General features: G+C 31.5%; 1 protein-coding gene across 4 annotated transcripts in view; it reads left to right on the forward strand.

Annotated features, from left to right (window-relative positions):
- The window catches only part of LOC144835962 (uncharacterized), a 112,018-nt gene that overhangs the window by 32,556 nt on the left and 55,716 nt on the right, over positions 1-23,746 (forward strand). For all 4 annotated transcript variants that reach the window (XM_078691102.1, XM_078691101.1, XM_078691103.1 and 1 more), the window contains exon 4: positions 18,047-18,151. In XM_078691102.1, coding sequence (XP_078547228.1) covers positions 18,047-18,151 — 105 coding nt within the window. The remainder of the gene's footprint in view (positions 1-18,046; positions 18,152-23,746) is intronic.

Raw genomic sequence — 23,746 nt, forward strand, 5'->3', positions numbered from 1 at the left:
GTGGATAAATCTTTGGCTTATATTATGGAAATCTGGAGGTCGTGAAAGGGATAAAGATCAGATCATGGAATTACGAAGGTTGACGGAGATCATCTGGAATTCATTTCAAACCAGTAGTTGTTCTGTAAACATCGAGTTTGATATCGATTTAAGAAATCTGAATAATATTAGTTTGTTTTTAAACGGTAAATAGATTTGATTGACAGGACAAATGTATAGCATATAACTGTGATTCTTGTACAGAAAAGAATATATCTTATGAATATTCATATACTGTACATATTACCATATGAAAATCAGGATTGACAACATCTATTTCATAAAAGAAAATATTATTTATTAGCTAAAGTAAATCTATCCACCTCTTTCTAAATTGATAAAAGAGAACCTCTTTTGAAAGATTTGAAAATAAATTGAGAGAAACTTAAACACTAAGGCCAATCTTCATTCAGAGGACATCTCCCTTAAGAGGACAATTTTTTTTTGGTATCTGGGTACATCATATCCTAAACTGAACAATACAATTGCAGATACATAACCACTTTATTTACAACTGTACTGTGTATAGTAAAATAACAAATTATATGGGTTGCAAAAAGCCTATGCTCCCAGTTCCAAAAGGTGGTTTAAAGGTTGACCACGAGGGAGCGAATTGTAGGCTTAGCTACAAATGTACAAACATTGTGTGTTGATATCATCAACAAAAAAAATTGAACTGAAGAATGTTTTGACTTGGTTCGGTCTCCAGATATTTATTCCCGTCTGTTTATAACACCCGACTGATTAGATTTGGCAGGTGTAGATATACTGAGCAGGTGGGCTATCGGGGTCTTCAACGATAATTGTTCTCCACTGAGAAACTGAGCTCGGTGAGGCAAGCCTAGTAAAGCTTTCTGCTGGTCACATTATCTAACAGTATGTTATTTTGCTACAATCACAATGAATGTGAATTACCAGGTACATTAAACCCTGAATCATTTATTACATCCAAATTGCTTTATCAAATCTAATAGAAGGTTAATAATGTGTTACTCATGTTCTTTGATACGACTGAAAGGCCAACCAATCAACTTCAAGTACAAAAGTTTACGATGAAATACACGCTATCATAAGATTGATTATGTCATCAGATCATTCCTGCTTACAATATCAACATTGATTATGTAATCAGGGAATTATACGATACTATTCTATGATAGCATAACTCTATTTTGTGCCTAGCTTACCTGGATAAACCGACATAGGCCCTTTCCTCTTACTCGAAAAGTAATAAATTGAACATCCCTACAAGTCCGTCTGTGAGTTGTAACCTCCAGTGAGTGACTACACCCATTCACACCTCACCATTTCTTTTCGAGACGTTCTCCTCTCAAAAAGGAAATGGCCAATGTTGGTTTATCCAGGTAACCAGCACTAGAGTATCAACACCACTTTGGTTTGTGAATTATTCTTGTAATATTGCACCCTATCATGATGCTGTATATTCCGTCCACATTTGCGTTTCAAAGATGCATGTAAAAGAGACTTGAAGGTAATGGACATCAATATTAACACCTAGGAAAAAAAGGCTGATGACCGAAAATCATGGAAAGACTGTATATTAAGGCAGGACTTGTACACAGCGAAGAAAGATATTGTATGGAAAATGAAGAGAGGTATCTGAAAAGAAAATCTAGATCAGCCACTGGAACTCACACAGACTCACTGGATAACTGATGAAATTCTCTCCAATTGTCTCCATAGTCAATTTTGACTGAAGGATGCCTGATTGATATTCCATTGTATTATGTTTTAACAGTAGTTTAAAATTGTATAAGAGGAACAAAAACTTTTGGCAAAGAGCCCTGAATTGAAATAACATTCATTCATTTATTTATTGTAACACATCGGTATTACCCCATCCTTAATTCGTGTCAAATTCAATCGCTGGCAAAAAGCCCTGAATTTAAATTACATTCATTCATAAACTTATTACATTAATACCCAAGGTTATTTGCAACTTTTTTTTTGGTGAAGTTGATTATTTTAGAATGTCCCAATTGTGAGTAAGTGAATTGCCATTGAGCCTGCAATGAACACTTGATATCATTACAGTAAATTTTGTTACATTAATTGCAATCAATGTCAATTTAATTTTGAAATTTAAACTATTACAACGTCGCAAATGTCCATAACTTGATGCAGACTTTGAAACACCTCCGTCAGGGTTTTTGTGTTAAGGCAGAGACGCATAGATTTTAATGCGACTATTTTCGATTTTAGTGTTTGCTACTTTTTTTGGTCTAGGCCAATGATAGAGACTCTTGTATCAAAATTAAAGATCTCCTTTTTTCTCTGCTGGTTTTCTTGATTAATCCTTAACATAAACACTGTTATTTATAAACTTGCATTTTATCTGAAGTTTTTTTAAAAATATTATATTTTGGGAATAGGATTTTCTCTCATTTGAAATTCTCAACCAAGAATTTATGAGGCGTAGAGCTACAGGAATGAAGTTTAAATTTACTAAATTGTTTTTTCAATGTCATATTTAAGATTTAATTATATTAATGACTTATAAATTACAGTAATTTTAATTCATGTGTTGATTGACTTTCGAAGGGAAAAGTTAAGATGACATTGAAAACATTTTGATAATGTCATTATTAATTTGCAGTTTATTAAAAATGTTAATAGTGATTGACATAGCATGTTTTATATTGTCCGTTTCGCAAAACTATAATATTCTGAATTCTCACGAAACCGAAATTAATGTTAATTAAAGGGACATAAAATAACGATACGGTCACAAAATTGTTTAGATTTGTAAAATTATTTAGAAAATAGAAGGCCTCAGTAAAAAACATTATGTCCAATTAAAATATGCCATGATACATTTGTGTTAAACCTTTAAAATTAAAATTTTAAATATTAATGCTTTTTATCGCTGAGGGCAATAGTATAAAAATAAATTAATAAACGTTTCCTTTTGTGTTATCTTGCCATGACATAATTTTACTCACCTTTTATGTATACCTGGAAATGAGTTGACTTGAAATTTAAAAAAAAATTACATATTTTATTTGAGGTCAAAAGGTTTTAGTAAGGTGTGTTATCAGAGTGAATAATGTGGAGGATTACTTTATAAGTAGTTTTGATTGAAAACTTAATATTATTCTAAGCTTTTCTAAGTCCGAATGGGTTTTTTGCAAAAGCCGGTTTATTTACACAAGCAACTGCATTTCTGATCCGCATATTGTTAACATTGTAAGTTGAATTTAAGAAAGTTAGCAGAGTGAATTTACAGTTGTATAACTATAGCTTTATTGTGAACCATGCATTTATAAGTAATATTTTAATTACAGAGTAGAACTCCTATTAAGAGGACACCTTCAGGACAAGAGGTTGGCTCCTGTTCATTTTACATGAAAGTGTCCCTTAATAGGGGACCCCTACAGATCCTACAGTATTTGTGGATTTAACTATGCATAGGCCTAAGTTCCTTGTGAACCATGCTATCTGCTATATTAGCATAGGAAAGTTCATTGTGAACTTTTTTCTATAGGAATGCCATGAAGTTTTTTGGATGGCTACATTGATATTTTCTGACGTACCCTATCTCGAACTACATTTATCTTTTAGATATACCTTTTCCTCTTGATTTAAACCCATTATATGAAGCCTCAATTGTTAATCTTGCATAATTTCAAAGACACACAATTTATCTAAAGTTGCATGCTAAAATCTTAATTTGTTGAAGGAGTACATATATCTACATTCTCTGTACAAGAATGACTAACTAGCCATGTCTATAGAATTGATTTGAGAAGCATGGTATAATTGCTTTCTAACAGGCTTGTGCAACCAGGGATTTTGGCATTCTTACAAATTTGTTAAAGAGCCCCAATTGGGCAATTTTAATTATAAGCTCTGATTGTGTTTGATTGATTTAAGTGACAAGTCCCACTTCAGTTTCATATATGAGAATTGGTTTGCATTATATAACACTTCAGCTCGTCTTACCATATGAGTACGCTTCGAAGTGTGTGATAAGAGGTACAGTAGGCCAATGTGACAGTGTTTGTTAAATCCTGACCACAGATTTTGACAATGTACCCTGTGAGAGGTAATTGACTTTGTCCCTAAATTGAAAACATTCATGGAAAGGGAAAAATCTAAAGTCATTAATGAACTAATCATAGCTCAACTTCCTTTTATTAACTTTGTGTCATCCCGAAATTTGGGTTCATCTGGTATAGCACCATATCATTTGTTTGGGACTCTTTGGTTCAAGTCTTTCAACAAATCTTGAGCCATTTGCCAAATTTTTAATATGCCTAAGTAAATTAGTTATTTAATATTGTGTAATTTGATGTAGTTTTCTTGTCTTTATTATGCCAAGCAAAAATAATTTCCATTTTAAAGATGTATTGTCCCCAAAAAACATGAAAAATGAAGATTAATTAAATCAGACTTTGAATAGGTTATTTTGTAGTTTTAATAAAGTGAATCACTTTCGTAGAAAAAAAAACGGAAAAAATTATGTTTTCACTTATAAAATAACATGATAAATGGTTAAATTCAACCAAAAATCCATTGGCTGGCAGCCAATTTGACCATTTTTTGCTTTAAATTCCATTTTTTCAGGTAAATATATTTTTTTTCGATCCAATTTTTGGTCGAAGTCAATAACTATTATGTGGCATTAAAATGGCATATTCACCAAAAAAAACGTAAAAAAATGATTTTAGGACAATACATCTTTAAGTGGACCAATAAAATGTCTTGAATATTGAACACTACATTATCAATTACAATATAGGACCATGACAAAACAAAGACATTTTAGGTTAAAATCATACATTTTCCAATAAATTGACCTATAAATTTAAGAATACAGGGTAATTTTTTGTTCTCGCTATTAAATTTTTTTTTCCCACGTCCCTTCAAATTTCTCTCAAGTACTGTTTACAAAATTCCTTTTTGATCACGTCATAAAAACATCTTCACATTTATGCATAAACAGTACAGTCTTATAGAAAAGGGGTCAACAGTTGCTTATGTACCCTTCTTGCAATGAAAACATGTTAGGGTGTAAATCATTCACCCGTCAATATGTCATATACACGAACATTGTGTCCTTTTGTTTTTTTATTTTGTTGTTTAAATTGATTCTCATGAAAGATTTAACATGAAAGCATTTTAAAGTCGATTAAGAAACGTTAAACATTGGTGGTCTTTTTTTTATATATTTGACATCCTGTACATGATGCCTGACAGGAGCTTTCGTGACAATGATGTGGTAATCCAGCTATTCAGAATACAAAACGCCCAAATTATAATCATTTGTATTCACTTGTAAAATAATAAGCCTATATTGGCAGCACAGAAGTATATTAAAGTTGGTGTTAGGTCGACACGGAACTCAACTCAGACTAGGGCAAACATCAGTTCGTTGACATTTGTGTACAGTTCCTCTCATTAACTTTTAATCGTTTCGTTTGCGATATTGGTAACCACCGGTTTCACTCGTACACTTTTCAATTCCGTTCATCTCTGTCAGTACTGCACATGAATCAGAGAAAGATGTTTTCAGCTTCAGATTTGATCCACGCACTAGTCGACTTTACTACTACTACTAGTCAACTCTCCCAATACTGGACACCTTTGGGCTGGCCAAATATGTCTGGTTTTCCGGAAAGTCTGGTATGTGGTATGTGTTTTAAATTTGGGATTATTTGGACTTCAATAAAAGTCTGGTATTGGGAGAGTTTCTGGTTTTTACAGAGTCCCGTATTGGGAGAGTTGACTGTACTAGTCATGCTGACTATTAGGGTGGGCTTATTAGGCGTGTCAAAGTATTCTATTATTGGCTGCATGTAAAGTCATCAATCACCATTATAACACACTCACTCTTGCCTGTAGCATATTGAAATATTGTCAAAGTCATAATTAAACTTCAAGGAAATTGTCCGTTGGCTATGTGTACAATTTTGTAATTGTGGATTATATTAATTTGTTAGGAAGGGTTTTATTTCACTTCATTTATTTCTTTTTCTTTTATCATTTATTTGCTTTATATTGTCGCGAACAAAAACAAAGTATGAGCAGCCACTAGAGCCAAACTAGGACAGAAAAAACAAAAGTACATCTCTCTCCATGCGCGATCAGTTTAGTTTCTAACTTACATGTTTTTTTTCTACCTGCACTTGATTCATTTACAAAGCAGTTACATTTAATTGATATTACTTGTTTAACAGTGCATTGCACTTTTTCAGGAAATCTTTTGAGGGTTAGTATAGCTACTGTACAGCTTAGTACAGGCCTGGCTTAGTTATTATCAAGGAGGCTGTATGATTGCACTAAAATCAGTATTTACAAATTAAACATTGTGTCCTTTACTATTGAAAATATTACATATAGACTTAACATTAGGACCTTGGAAACTTAAGGCCCTGTCAAATGGTTTTCTACATGTTGGCCTAGAAGCTTCCTTTAAAGTTTGCCAGTGGAACTTTTTAATTATTTAAATTTAGTTTTAACTGTCAAGACATCGGAACCTGCCAATGTGTATGATAATCGGCACATGTTGAAAATTGTCTTGTTCTGTCATTTGTCTAATTTTCGGGTTGTGTAATTTTTGAACGATCATCTTTAAAAAGTAACTACACCAAGGCCGAGAGAAGACATGCAAAATGGAGCATGAGAATGAATCACCAATATTTCTGAGTTGAAATCAGCAAGCTTTCTGAGTTTGAGTCACAAGACTTTCTGAGTTTAAGTCATACTTCTGAGTATGACAAATACACAACACAAATATTATTTTTGACCATCAATAGGACGATCATATGGATGTTTACATTGACTTGTAAAGGATAAATATATACACACATCATCTAAAATCGAAAGAACATCGCACCCTAGACCCTAAAAATGTAATTGCTTTATTCTGTTGATGGGCTCTCTATGAATATAAATACAATATTATAATGATATAGATACACACATCACATTTTCAAATGATATTTTTAGCTTTATAATTTGTATATTTGCCACGCTTACTGACCTTATCTTGTACTACTACTAAAAGATAATATATAATCTTAAGAAAACAAATTGCAATAACTATAAGCTGTTGGATGCATATTCTACATAGCTGTAACTGTCAGAGGAGCGTGCATTTGGTGTCAGTTGTTGGTGCGTGTGTTTGGTTTAGCTACGGCATATTGGTATAATAAAAGTTCGCTTGATATTGGCCTCTTGCACCTACTTTTCCCTTCCCATCATTGTTTGAATATTAGAATTATGGTAGAATACCATCAGATTTTTGTTTGGTATGATAGCGAGGATAAATAGCTTGTTTGTGTACAGAGAACAGGGCTTGAACCAACAACCTGGTTTCCACAGTGCCCCATCATTTTAAATTTCTAGTCCATAGTATAAACTGTTAGATCTAATCAGAGGTATTGGCTGTATGTCATTGATGCGGTACAATTCAAAAGGAAAACGGCACGGAAGGGAAAGCAATTTTAACTCAACTACTTTGAACTTTAAATGTTGTCTCTTCCAATACACTAACCATAAAGTAAATCACTTTCAAAAATTACCGGTAATTGCAAAAGAAATTTGTAAATAGTAACAAACGTTTTTGATAATTTGATAAGTTATTAGACTAAATTGAGTTGAAAGTGTTTGGATATTGGAAACCGACTAAAACATTTTTATAAAGGTCATTAAAGAATAATTATTTAAAAATTGTAATATAGCTTTCAAATTACATCAAGGCATTTTGGATTGTTTGATGGTTATTAGACTATATTAAATTTTACAATGTCTTTCAAACATTTTATCTAATGAAATAAAATGAATTTAAAAGTTATTTTCTAGATTGGTTAAATTTCATTAATATTGCAAGCATTTTTCTGAAGGTTTCTAACGAAATGAGAAAATATACTTTTTGTAAAATTTGGTTTTAATAGAAATATAAAGGCCTATATGGTAAAAAACACTTTTAACAGATTAAATTGGGCTTCTGTTAAGAAATAAGAAATGTTATTAACTTAAAATGGTTTAAAATTGGTGCATTAGAAGGCTTCCTCGTTCGATGTAAATGAATTTCCCGTTTCACGCGATCTTTCTATTTGTGTCAGGCTTGCTGCAGGTGATAAGCTAAGAACTTTGCAAACTTCAAAGACCCAAAAGCTAGCTTTGGATTCATAGATAAAGTTCACTTGTTGATAGAAAGAAACCAAAGCAGTTAATCCTATGCATATTTTAACAGAAATATATAAAAATATTCAAGAAAATAGTATTGGAAAAACTTGCCAATTACAGCGTGTATTAACTATAATTTAAGTGTCATTTGAGGCTTGGGCAGTGGAGTAGTAGAAAGAATCATGGGTTACTTGTTTCCGGTTGTTATTGGTATCAAATATTAAGAAATCAGATCATTAAATTAAATATTTGTTATTGTTTCTTTCCTGTTTGATTTCTTCACCTGTTTTTAGACCTTGCTCTCAACAAATCCTAAAATCTGTGACATTTAAACCAATCAAATCTGTTGTAATAATGGAGAAATTGTGGTTATTATACTGTTTTCGTTCTGGTTTAGTCGACTAAAGTCCCTACCTAATTTTTTTGATAATTTTGGCCACAAATGCTTCAGGACATCAAATTATATTTGCGATAATCCCTTCTTTGTGACATTCATCGTTTAGGACATCCTAATTCATGGAATACCCTTATTTAAGAGACTTTTCCATGAATCAAACGAGGGGAAATGTAGGCTTTAAAACTATGGACCATCACTATTCATGTTGGGTACCCCTTTGGTTTCTACTGTAATCAATTGATTCCCCAGTCATAAAAAATACACCAGTCATTTCAATTGTGACACAATTGTACTCTTTTGAACGAACGAACAAACGTATTCTTCAGTTTGTTTTGAAATCTCTGAAAGTTTTCTAGACATGACAATCAAATAGTTGATAGTAGATATTGGTCAACTGTTAACCTTTGCCATACCTGCTTTCTGTGTTGACTTTATTTTCATCTGTATATCTCCCTCAGCACATGTTTGTTTGCTTACTTAATCTAATTCTATCAACATCGAAATCAGACTGTTGGACATCATTACACAAATAATAACCTGTATTTTATCGAGCAAATAGAATTAAGTTTGGGGTTGAGTTTTTTCAGGTACAAGAAGTAATGTGTCGGAAGTAGTTAATACGGTGTTTCCCCTTGAGAGTTGGCGTTAATATGTAGCATTTGTCAAGATGTATAGTAAGGTCAGCTCAAAATATTTCCACTCGATTACTAGTACTGTTTTGGTACTCCATTTTAACACAAAATTTCAATTTTGGGGTAAGGTCAAGGGTCAAAATGAAAGGGGTAAATTTGAAGATTGAATACTTGCTAGGATCATTTTTACATAAAGAGTTCATTTTAGAATACAGTGAAAGTCATTTTAAAAGGAACATGAGAAGTAACAAAGTGTCCCCTTATTAGAGGTTTTCTAAAACATACATTGTCCCTCAATTTTTTCAATGGATTTTCCAAAGGAATGTTGTTGCTGTAGGTACATTATAAGTACCTTTTAGAAACATATTTTTAGATGATTTCATTTTTAACCTATATACAGGTACATTTTTTAAATAGACCAGGTACAATGCACTATACAAAATGTCTCTTTTTCCTACTTCCTAACTTTTCAACACATGGATGGATGACACCACTCAATCAATAAAATGGACTGTACTCTCAACTTATCAATCAACTTGTTTCTTTTTACATTTTTTAATAAAGCTTGCCTGACCTTTTACCCTTCACCAAATTCTCTTATTGTAAAAAGTCACTAGCAGTGAAAAATTGACGACAAGCAAAAGAGCATCTTGTTTCTTAAGTGTGACTGACGTTTAATCTGATGAGAATTGGAAACTAATGAATACAATAAGTGTAGCACAATTAAATAATAGAAATAAACTGGTCTTTTTCATGATAGAAACATATAGACACCAATAGTCTCTAGTCCACATTTTTTCGGAACATTGACTATGAGTATTAGGATCCTATAAAAACCAACTACCCCTTCGTGTTCATTTTGTGTTGAATATTGTGTTCATTTTGTGTTCAATCTTATGTTCATTTTGTGTTCAATCTTGTGCTCATTTGTGTTCAATCTTGTTTTCATTTTGTGTTCAATCTTGTTTTCATTTTGTGTTCAATCTTGTTTTCATTTTGTGTTCAATCTTGTGTTCATTTGTGTTCAATCTTGTTTTCATTTTGTGTTCAATCTTGTGTTCATTTGTGTTCAATCTTGTTTTCATTTTGTGTTCAATCTTGTTTTCATTTTGTGTTCAATCTTGTTTTCATTTTGTGTTCAATCTTGTTTTCATTTTGTGTTCAATCTTGTTTTCATTTTGTGTTCAATCTTGTTTTCATTTTGTGTTCAATCTTGTTTTCATTTTGTGTTCAATCTTGTTTTCATTATGTTCAACCTTGTGTTCATTTTGTGTTCAATCTTATGTTCATTCAACAGAGTAGTGACGTGTGGGTCAATATCCAAATTAACAAGTATTACAGCACTCTGTTTTTGCCATTGGATCTACGTCCTAGGGCCTACACTACAATAAATGAAATTTCAGTGATAAGTTATCCAAGTACACAGACTTATGTAATTGCCTTCTGACTATAACACATACCAAGGTCAATGAGCTAGGCCTAGTCAACAATGAATGAGCCAGAGGCCACTGACCCAGTAGGAGAACATCCCACATAGGAACACCCTAAATAGTACCATCACTAGTTAATTATATCAATTATAACCGCAAATAAAGAATGCAATGTTTTTTACTTTTTCCCACTGCAGCTGTGCTTTATTTTGAGGCAATTTTGTACAAGAATTGTTACAAGAAAACGTTAGTGGTATGACTAGGCAAGTTGTATTTTGAATACGACCTCCCAGTCGACGTGAATCATTTACTTTCTTGTACAAAAACAAGGATGAATATTATGTTGATAGCGAAACCAGAACAAAAGAAAATATGTCTGTATTTTAATAGTACTGTAGTAGAAACAATTCTTTTATTGTGGATACAGTTTCTGCTGAATTTTACAAAAGAAAAGAAATTAGAATTAAATCTAAATTCATTGCTGAAAATATTTTGTTCTGATATTTGCATATGATAAGTACATAACAATTAATCATGCTGGCTTCATTTATTTCTAGATGTTGCGTAAATTTCCTAATAATTGGCTTGATACTGTAATAAATATTGAAATCACTTGTTTTCCTAGATTTATTGATTCGTGAACTCATAAATTTCGTTTTCTGACTAAAAATATAATTTATTCCTGTTGGTACAGTGGATGACACATGACATCACATGTTGTAAATCTTCTCCCTGAAATTTATTTCATTAAACACTTGTAATAATGTAAGTTAAAATGCACAGGTATCCTTTGAAACATATAAAAGTCTTTATTAAATTTAAATAAGAAAAAACTCCATCTACAGGAATGAAGACAGTTTTGTACTCAAGTTCAATTTTAGGGTTGAAAAATCTTTTAATTCGGTGGAAGATAGTTATCTGAATAGACAAATAACCATGGACTTGTAAAAACCATGTGGGATTTTGTAAAAACGAAATTGAATTATTGCTAGCAAGAGTTGGCTGTCGGTCAATCTCCCTGTAGTCTACTGTGGATGCAAATTATCTAGCTCCATGCTTCAGGAGAAAAAAAAATAAAGCTCATAGCCATTATTTACAAACTACAAATTTTCCTATAAACACAAAACAGTTAGGAATCTATTGGGGGAATAAATTATTTTTTTGACAAACCATTGCAGGGGTTTTGTTAATACCAGATGATAGGTTAGAATGTTGTTAGCTAGTAGATCTGCTTGTAAATGAAGTGTTAAATGGTGTAATAAACATCATTGTCGTGGTTGTCATCACCATCATCTCATTCATCATTATCAGCGTTGCCATTGTTATCATCATATTAGTTATTATTGCTATCATCATCATTGCATCGATGAAGACTCGCTATATTAATAACGTCTGACAAAATATCATGCATCCTATTGCAAAATTGTGATTCGTTTGCAGAAGCGTGTGTCGTCTCCAAGGAGAAACTATTATTAATATTATTTCAAACTATAAAAAAAAACTTATCTCAAATCTTAACAATAAGTTTTACTGTGAAAAGGTTTGGTGATGCACTGATAATGTAACATTAAGGTCCTTTGCCAATGTCTACATTAACTGCGTACGTGTAATGGAAACAATGTACTAATGTTTTTATCAAGGGAAAAATAATGACATATTAATGCCAAGATGAAAAGCATAGAGTTGACATTTAATGTAATTTGAAAAGTACAATTGTGAAACAATACTTGTATGTCATATTGAATTAAAGTCGTCTCTGTTAAGTTGCAGTTTAAGGATACAAAATGCAATGTAACGATTTTTTTGGCAATGTGTGCGTGTCATGTTTGTCTGTACAAGTGTATCTACAAGTGAGGAAAATGTGAATGCTTTATGTGTGAGGAAAGTGCTCCCTTTTTATGATTTGATAAAAAAAATCACTTATAAACAAAACATTGCTTTGGAAAATATATTTTAAGTTTTTAAAAATTGTAATACATATAACCTTGAACTTGGATATTGAAATTACATACTTTGTGTACTGTTTCATTTTGTGTTCATTTTGTGTCCAACCTTGTGTTCATCTTGTTTTCATTTTGTGTTTATATTGTATTCATTTTGTGTTCACCTTGTGTTCATCTTGTGTTCATTTTGTGTTGATCATGTTTTCATTTTGTGTTCATCTTGTGTTCATCTTGTGTTCACTCTTGTGTTCAATCTTGTGTTCAGATTGGATTTGACTTACTTTAATTTGTCTCCTGTTTTAAATATCAATTAAATTCATTAATTACTTCCCAAAAGATTATGATACAATGTTGTTTGACACTTTTTTGCTCATTGAATATTAATCTTCACTTTGTTATTGTCTGGTGAGTTTATTCGGAAGTAAACTTCTCCGCTAGGAAGTTGTACAGGAGCAATAGGTATCTATTATTACGATAACTATTGGGATTACCGGCTAATATTCTTCCTAATCAAAATATTGAAATCCTATTTACGGATATCCATATTTGATAACGATGTAATAATGAAGTAGAGTATGTACAAAACAAAACTATGTGGAGGTGTAATATTAAAGAATTTTTATTGTAATTGTGTTGAAATTTTACCTAGGTAGAATTAGCTAATCGTAGTGGTTAGGATGTTAGGCCCATTTTTTATACTTTAATATGTAAGTTTATTATCTTAAAGTTATCCAGTGTGTGACATATATAATTTCATTTTTCTGAACCATTTCTACTTTCAAGAACATGCCATGGAAATTATTCACATGTTATACAATCTGTTATTTTCTTGTAACAGAAACATGCCCTTATAAAAGAAGGCCCTTAGAAAAGGTTAACTGTTAAGGATTACGACACGCCACAATAATGACATATTTAAGGTATACATGTACGTGTATAGAAGTGTTTGTCTACATTTGTTCACCTGTGAAACTTATACCATTTGAAACCAATTGATAATTGTATAACCAATCAAGCGTATAATTCACGCTTCACCGAATTTAACTATGATTATTTTATATGTTTCATTACTCTACAAATCAAGCAATTTCTTTCCAATTATTTTCTAAATTTATTAACGTCGTTCTTGTTTATATGTCAAATGAGTAGTGAACTAGATTTGTGTACATAGTAAAGAGTTATATCTATCAATCTTAAGTCATGTTCGCACTTGACTGGACGTGGCACCGTCCAGTATGAATGACCGCATTGTTTTTGTGACCATGGTAGTCGTTCAACGTGATTCAATTGAACGTGAATTATTTTAATTTGAAATTAAAACTGTATCTATTACAACAATCGAAGCGCCGATGTGACACCATCTCGACAGAAATCGTTATCAAACCTTTATAAATTAGATTTTTTGAATACAAGAATTTGTTATATAAATCAGCTGAATTGGAAGTCTGTTATTACAGTTGGCACACACCAGACTGTTGTTTAACTGTGTATTATGGGAAGAACAACAGCAATATCTGTCTAATTTCGCCAAATAAACACTTTATTTTAATGAAACGATTCTTCCCTCCCACTTATTTAATGATCCACTTTTACGTTTGCCTGACTGGATAACGTCCTTGTCCAAACCACAACTATCACCTTGTTAACTTGTTAATATCATTGGATATTATCAAGCTAATCTTAATTAAAAGCTTATAGTACATCAATAAAATAAAATATAGATTTTTTGCTATTTTTTGTTACAATGATCATATATTATTGATTTAAATTATTAGATTTTATAAGTAATTAATAACAATTTATTTTCTATACACTGAAGTTGTGTACTGTTTTAAATTATTTAAATTATTAGTTTTTTTAAAAGAAATAAAGAAATTATTAATCTTAATTGTTGTGTCTTATTTGTTATTTGACATACATTTAACAATAATTATTTAATGAAATAATTTATTATTTAATTAAATTTTGATTTCACTAAAAGAAGTTTTTTTCATGTTCATTAAAAGCTAAACTTGACATAGATTTTCTGCATATAAATTTATATCCAGTTTATCAAAACAAGGTCATGATTTAACTGCTAATTGTATTTTTTCTTTAATATTTTAGAACATATTAAATAAATATGTTTCATATTTCCATAAATGTATCCATCATCAATCTAGAAATATTATTTTATAAGTTCATCCACTGTACTATATAATTAAACTTAGATAATTGAAGAAATTCTTTGATAATTAAATGTAATTGCTGAAGAATTCTATAGATTTAGAAAACAAGAATTCCTTTCTTTTTCAAATACATTAATTCCTTATTTAATTTCACTAAACGAACGTCGCAATATAATTTTATAGATTTATGTTTCTGTAATGAAGAAGCTAGTCAAAGAAATGATACAGCTGAAATGTCGGTTTTGAAAAGAAAAATCAAAACTTTGATTTTTTTTTCTGTCTCTTTGTTATGTCAAATTTGAATTTAACCCAAAGGATATATTAGTTATCTAATTTTGAACGATACCTTATTTAATACCGAAGACACTTTAAAACGAAGAATGAATAGGTATAAACCAAAAACAGGAAATGGAAATTGTCAGTTGGCCAAAGTCAATTTGTATGGTGAGCATCACTGGTCAACGAAACAACTTACAAAGGAATCAATTCATTTATCTGTAATTTTACAATTTCATTAGTCTTAGGGCATTTTACAAAATTCTTTTTTCACATAGGTTGATATCATTTCCATTTTTAAGCGATGCTATATATCTCAATGGTATAGGTGACTGATTTGAAATGGTAAAGATGAGAAAAAGAAAATGAAAAAAAGAAAGAAAGTTGAACGTCACCCAATCCATTGATCTATATCAGGCCTAACTTACCTGGATAAACCGACAATAGCCTCTTTTCAAAAAGAGGAATTCATGTCTAAAATAATAACACTCTGGCTCAGTCAGATAATTGTATCATCCTGATTCTTATGCTGCACTTGCTCAGTTTAAATAAATTTATAAACTTTATTGCTATAGTGATATAGCAGGTTAAAATCAGGTTTAGAAGGGCTGAAACTGGCCCTGTAAAAGATATGTCGGTAGATCTAGAAGTATTTTTGGTGTCATTTTTTTAAAAACTTTGTTTTTTTTTTTGTCTGTTTCATCTGATCTTGAACTTTAAACAGTTGGCCTTATTATTTCATTGCTATTAATGCTGTAGACGTTTCCTTAGTGAATTAGATACAATATCTAATATTATAGTTTGAATGAATAAATGAACTTATCTATTAAAAAAACATACACTTATATTCTTAAATATTATATGGAATGGGTCCAGACAAAGTGTGCCCGAGTCCTTCGGGAAAATGAAGGAGTAGAAGAGGGTGATCCGGGAATAATAGAGGAAGCATTTTGGTATTAGAAAATGACTGGTCTAGCAATTGATTATTATATTATAGGATGTACAAACAGCTGTTACTCCGTAACACCAGATGGAGTCTAAACTAAACTTTATTTTTAAGATCTTAAGAAAATAAGAAATGCATACCAAAATATGAATTCAAATATAGTGCACATATTTTGTAATACACTATAACACCGTCTTATATGGGGACAATTTCCTATGAAATGAACATGGGATATTGTATATGTTTTAATCACTATGGCCAACCCCTTTTACAGCGGAACCATTTCCTGTGAAACCATTCAGGGGATACCCTATTAAGAAGAGGGAAGTAAGGAAAATATTATACCAAGATCAGTGAACCTGTTTATAGCGTGTAGGCCTATAAGTTGTTGAAATCATTACACTTTACAGGCGTATCCTGTTTTGAAAATTGAATATAAAGATGACGAGTTAAACTGAGTGCGATTACCGTTTACTTTTGTCTTGTCTGTCTGAAACGATGTCTGTGTCAACCGGATATGTCGCACTATCGTCCCTGTCTCATGACACGCAAATTTGGCCCCTACCTATGCTAACAGCTAACAAAATCTCAATGTTTCAAAATTCACTGACATTTCTGTAGAAGGTATTATCACTTTCAAGACTCTTTTTTTTTAAAAGTGCGGTTAATCTATGATTAGGTCATACTATGTCTACAAAATTATACCTAGGCCTAGGAATTAAAAAATATGTACAGTATCCAGCTCTTTTCCTGAGGGAATAACTTATTCACCCCTTTCCCTTTACTCACCATTAACAACGTTGGACCCCCTGTAAAGAAGACTCAGACACAGTTAAGATCCACTTCCTGACTATGTTAACTAAAAACATTTTGAATAAAGTACCTTCTAACCCAATTCCTAAAGGAATAAAGGTAATCCGTTCAGATTTATTTAATGTGACATTTTTATTACAAGTTTTTTAATCCAGTTAATACATTTTGACCTTTATTTTTAAATTTTAAATTAAATTATTCGTATTTTTCAATGTAAAACATATATATGTGTTTTGCATACGAGTCATTTTAAGTTTTATTACTGTAGGCCTACTGAATTATAAAATTAAATAAGTATCATAATCTTATATAATATTTGACATCAGATTGTTCAACTTTTCGAGGTATAACGTAATCTTCATTTTTCTGGTCCTTAAAGTTAAAAGTTTCAGGTATTAAAATGATTGTTTTTCTGATATGATTTAGTATGAGGCTTATAGTTGATTGAATATCTGATTGATGAAATGAAAAGCTAAATATGTCAAATATAAAATATTGAAAAATTAAAAGAAAAAATTGTAATCATAAACTACTTCCATTATGTCGTGTCTTGCACTTAAACAATGTTTTTTTCATAACTATAATTCTGTACATTTTTTTTGTTAATATTTACAGTATTTGATTTAATATTTAAGATACAGTACTTCACGTTTTGCACTTTAACCACAGAGGAAAAAGAATTGAATCTATTCCTTCACAGTGTGACACAATATGAAAATTAACAACTAGGTATATATTGCTATGTTAGTTATCAGAACTATTTTTAATTGAAGAATGTAAAGATAAACTTGTGAATATTAAATTATAGAAATTTGATAATTGATATGTTTCAACATTTGGTGATATCTGTGACAGTCTGTCAGCGAGTCTCTGGCTAATGTTTAATATACAAATCCTAACATGATTCATATCCTGACTCATATAGTGTAGAACTTTAGGGAACTTTTTAGTTTTATGCATACATGCATTTATTTTTATAGGAAATTTAATTTACATACGGCCATAGGTAATTTGAAAAATAGCACCACTATTTCATATTACTAACTGGTGCATGTATTTAATGTGTTTAGTACAGGTATTTATTATCCTGGCCTAGTCTAGCGCACCTATGTCTGCCATGACCGAAAACAAATACAGTCGACTCTCCCAATACCGGACTACTGGATAAAGTAATAAAATAGACAATTTAAATTTTGTACATTTTTAGGATCAGTAGAAATAACAATTTAATTCGTTTATATCTTTTAGCTACTTGTAGTACGGGAGTGTGCTTTAATGGTGGTACCTGTACAGGAGGCTACTCGCAGGCTTGTCAGTGTGAATCCGGTTTCCAGGGACCTAGATGTCAATATGGTAAGTGTCTTCTGCATTGAGCATACTCTCAAACAGTCTGTGATACCAATGTAGAAAGTTTCATCAACTTGCTTTCCACTTTCTCCCCGTCAAACCATCTATTGATGATACTTTCCTAAACAGTCAATTTGAACCAAGATGTCAGAATGGTTCCATTTTGTCTTGAAGTGTAATTTCTTTCTCTACCCCTTGGTAAGCCATACATTCTGGATACTACAAATGCAGTGTGATTTGGTTGCCCTCTTAATTTCTCTTAACCTTGTTACCTATCAGGGCATTGGGACCAAAGGCAACTACTTTTGTGAGCCCAGCAAATATTTCCTTTATATAAGTTTATCAGCAGGAAATATGTAGGTGCCCAATTGACTAACAAATTGCACAAAAATGATGTAGCCTAGTTTTTTTTAAGGATTCAATTTGTTTTTTCCAAAGTTGTAGTACAGCAATACTTCCAAGGTAAAATAGATATCAGTGACCTGTTTATTTTATTAAATTTTTTTACATGTCATAAAAAGATGCCATGGGACCGCTAATATAAAATCATGGAGTCAGATATTGGCCAAATCATAGAAGTTGTTATTTACATATGTAAATAGTATGTGTAATTTCTTAGTGCAGCTGTTTAGTATGTTTATTGGTAGGCATAAGAAGGTGGAGCATCAAGTGGGAGTTGATTTCTTCCCCGGTTACCATGGGCAGTTGTCTCCTGGTTTCCTCTCTGGGGAAGGTCAACTTTACTGAAAGAATACAGTCCAGGAAAAAAGACATTTTATGTCATTTTGTAAGAACATAACAGGTCTTTATATCCAGGTCAACTTACTAAAAGAAGTTCAAGGAAAAGTCATTTTATGTCATTTTTTAGAACATAACAGGCCTTTAAATCCAGGTCAACTTACTAAGGCTATGTTCAGACCCATGGCGTTAGACCGTTTTAGCGTACAACGTTACTAGCAAGGTCACATTACAAACCGCAGAGAAAAAAATGAGGTGTTCAGACCCATAGCGTACGATTATCGCTACAACGGAAGTGCGTCACTCAGGTGGTTTCTAGTTGCATATTCATGTGCTCTTACCCACGTGTTTTCATAGTTATTTCCACTGTATATAGGCCTAGATCTCAGCCCTACAATTATGACAAAATTTGCCGTAAATAAAACATACCTCAGCATTTATTTAAAAAAGAAAAATATAGTAAAGCCAAATTTCTGTTTCTATTGTTTTATTTTGTAGTAAAAAACATTTTCCCCAGGCTCTTGTGTTACGAAAATAAAGCAGGCCTCCTAATAATGAAGATGGAGATTGTGTTAGCCACATGGGTGGGTAGAAAAAATTGATTGTGATTAGTCCAGACCAGTCAGTTAAAAAAAAAACCCTTAACTTGCTAATAAAAAAGACACAGCTCCCCTTGTTTGTTTACTTATTTTTTTAGGAGTTAGGGGGTTTTCAGCATTAAACTTGTCCAGTCTAGTCTGCCTTGTATATATTTAATGAGTGACTTGATGTCCCACCACGCTAGTTTTTAGCTTGAATGAAATGCGTGGATGGCTCTTTAGCTAGGCCTACCTAAGGGGAAGGGATCGTAGTCACTGTTTAAATACAAGGTGCATTTATTTATGTCATTTGTTAGAAAATATAATGGTAATCAGTTGATACATGTAGTTTGTAGCCTACAGTTGTATTTGTAGCCTAGTTAGGCCTTATTTATTCTGGCCTCTTTGTTGTTGAAATCCATCTCTCACACATTGACGATACAAGATGTCAGCCTAGGTCAAACCTTGTTTCGCGTCATAACAGGAAACGTTCTGATTGGATACAACGTTGACTTACAGTAGCGTCGTACGCTAAAACGGTACTATCAACCGTTTTCCACTACAACGTTACAACCGTTGTACAACGCGTTGTACGCTAATCCCCAACTGTTCAGACACACATTCTTTTAGCGTCGTACGCTAAAACGGTCTAACGCCATGGGTCTGAACAGGGCCTATATGAAGTCCAGGAAAAAGACATTTCATGATGATAATTTAGAACATAACAGGCCTTTAAATCCATACTAAAGAGCCTACTTTAGCTATAGTACTGTAGCTGCAGCAACATCTGATAAGTATGATAAAGGAACCAATTTAATTTATTTTAGTAGGGCCCATTAATATAATACACTTAAGAGTTAAACAATTAATTTTTTTCAATCAATATTAACCACTTTATTATTTTATATCCTGCACTTAAAGATAAATTATATTTTTTTCCATAATTAATTCTTATGCTTTTAACTCAAATTAGTTAATAAAAATGTCGTTATTTTGATAGTTCAATCTGCATTTCTTTTTAATAATCAAGATATTACTTCAAGTTTATTGGGAAAAAAATTAAATTGATTTAGTTATTAAAATTATCTTTTCAGACATGGAAATGTAGATTGGAATTTTTCTAAATTAATTTTAATTCATGTTTCAGACATTTCTCATGTTTCATATTTAAATATGACATTGCACATGTTCTTAAGATAAACATTTTACCAAATAATGTGACTAATAAAAGTCACATGTATCATACTATTTTTAGAGGAAATGGACAGTTTTTCATTAAGTTTAATAATATATGCAACAAGTTAAATTTAAAATAGAGGGTGCTGTGCTTGTTAAAAAAAGTTAGTTTTGTTCAATTGTCTAGATCAAGTTTTAAAGTATCATAATTATTTTACAATCTTTAAATTTAGTTTATTTTAGCTATTTAGCTATTTCATCAACCTAAAGATTTGCAGTAAAAATCAATGGTAAAGGTTTGACCTATTACTAGCCTAGCTCAAGACGACTTTTCCACTTTTGTGAATAAAAAACCCTCCTTACAAAAACCCTTGGCTACAATTACATTCATGCTATTGTTTTGAATTAAATTAATTATTAAATTATATGATGATAAATAAATTAGCAAAAACAATGAACCTGGTATTAGGCCTATGATAAGAGTTGCTGCAGATAGTTGAAAAGGTTTGTGCGATTATCAGTCAAGTAGTTATGATTGTCAGTCAATAAAAGGACAATTTTATTTAGATTAGTAAATTACTAATCCTTGTTAAACCCATAATCCTATAATTGGATTAGTGTGAATTGTATGTTTTGTATAGTACCATCAACAATAGAAGATCCACTGTTTAAATAAAAAGACACGCTTATTCTTTTATAGACAGATTGAAAGACACGTACCAATTAAGTTCTGTTTTAAGATTGACTTTTATTTGTTATTTTAAGTAATTAAAACCCAAGATCTTTCCCTGTTAAATCACAACTGCTACTCCTCTTTCTAAGCTTCAATTGAAATTTATTTTATAAGAATGATAAAGTTTCTTCATCCTGTAATTAGTGAGTTACTTGCTGTTCGATGTGTTGAAATAAAAAATTTAAAAATCGTTCAATTGTTTCCATAGTACTAGTAAACTTTTGTTCATGTTTTTCTGATGTGATGATAAGTCAGAAATATCTAAGTGGTAGCGTCACTCAGCAGTGCGTTTTAAAGTCCCATAGGGGATGTGCGAGGTATGTTTTAAGGTGTTGATATAAAGTTTAAAGCAAACTAGGTAACACAAATGTAGTCATGATTCATATGTTTTCATAGGATAACTGATCATATATTTTCAATCTAAAACTATAATTGTCTGTCTGTTTCGGTTTATCTAGTATTGGTGCAGCAACCGTGTGGTCTAAATTTTTATTTATTATCAACTTAATTTAAACAAATCATTTTATTCATTATATTTAAATAAAATAAACATTTTTTCAGTACTCATTGCCGCTAATGAAACTCATTTATCGTATGACAGCAGGTAAGTTGACGACAAATGATGCCGTTACACATTCTCAACATCTGTTAGGCCCTTAGGCATCCAAGTGCAAGAGAATCTTACAGGCACACTTCACAAACTTAGGCCTACATCAATGTGCTCATATTACCGAGTTAGGCCTAGCACTTCTGCCCTATGCTATCCATACATGCTGGTATGCTTCTCTGAAAATCATCGTGCTAGGCTGTCAAAGGGTGGAATTACAAAGAACTGTCGGTGAGTTATTGTAAGGAGGCAATGCCATGGGTATTTGTAGACACCATTCGGAGATGTTGTCTGCCTGATGGGACTCACCTGGCACGAACATGTTTGGCACTCAACGTATGCCTATCATTAGCCTTTAGAGCAAAGTAATTATTTATCTCATCGAATGTTGTAGGCACAGGCTGCAATATAGGCAATTATTTCATTACAAAAATGACTGTAATGTTTATTTAGTATTATGAAGTACCAAACATGGTTGTATTAAGGTTTCTATCATTAACCTTTTCCAGTACATTGAAGATTAAATCTAGAGCTTAATGACACAATACATCACAAAGGGGTTTTGATGTACTTAACATTAATAACCAATCTTTTCTTTCAAATTTAATTCATTCTAAGAAGTGAAAATTGTATCCGTTCTATTCAAAAGTATTAACTTGTTTGAAAAAAAAATTGTTTGAATGCAGTGTAATGTTACAAAGTTACTGAAATTTCATATTAATTCAAAGTTAATTTTTTTTGAATTGTCCCTTAATATTAAGTTTTTACTTTTATTGAATTGTCCCCTATCTCATCAATTATTATTTTATTATTATATTATTTTATTTCATCAAGATTAAAAGAATCATAACATTTTTCATAAAATTGTATATCGGTCATCAAGCATTTTGAGATGTGTAAATGATGACTTTTGAACTCTCTCTTGTACAAAGCCTGGACGTGAAACTAACAAACTTTTTTATTTGGCCTAAAGTTACTTTGAAGTATTAACAATAACATAGAAATAAGTGTTCCCAGATTTTGTCCCTAATGACTGGGGTTTGTATGGAGGGCCGTCTCCCATGTTGAGTACAAATGCAAATATTTACCAGTCATTATATTGCCAACGTTTCTTATTTATATAACGCTGTCAGCTGATTTATAGAAGGTCGATAAACTGCGTTGTTTACTTGGTTTTATATAGTTAGAGAGAAATCTGGAAGGCTTTACCTTGCACATTCTTGTCAGTTTAGTAAAATATAATTATTTTAATGACTTGAATAATGATGGACATATTTATAAATATTATAAAAAACACTTCTCCTAATAAGGATATTTTATGGCATAGGTAAATTGAAGGGGTTACAAAAAGTGGTAATAAAATTGTTATAGACTGTCCAGTCCTGAATGCAATAGAAGCTCTATTAAGAGGACGTCTTTGGGATCCAACACAATATATAGGGGTTGATTGTAGTGTTAAAACATAGATTGACCCCAATTTATAAATAAATAGGGATGTCCTAAAGGATGGATTTTACAGTATCTAAATTATATTGTTAGAGATTTACAATAATACATATTATTTTGTAGAGGTGGGTTTATTGATGTGAGCCTATAATATTTGTTACTATACTGCCCAAATTATTCATTCATTTTTCATTATGGTGGCTTGTGGGTCGTTATATTTCCAGTTAGAACAATGTTCTGTGACAGAATTTTTAGCATGCATGAAATTACATATTCTTGTCTAGAAATCTAATAACTTAATATTGTACAGTAACACATTCCAT

The sequence above is a fragment of the Antedon bifida genome, chromosome 2, assembly GCF_963402885.1.
Source record: "Antedon bifida chromosome 2, ecAntBifi1.1, whole genome shotgun sequence".
Taxonomy (NCBI): Eukaryota; Metazoa; Echinodermata; class Crinoidea; order Comatulida; family Antedonidae; genus Antedon; species Antedon bifida.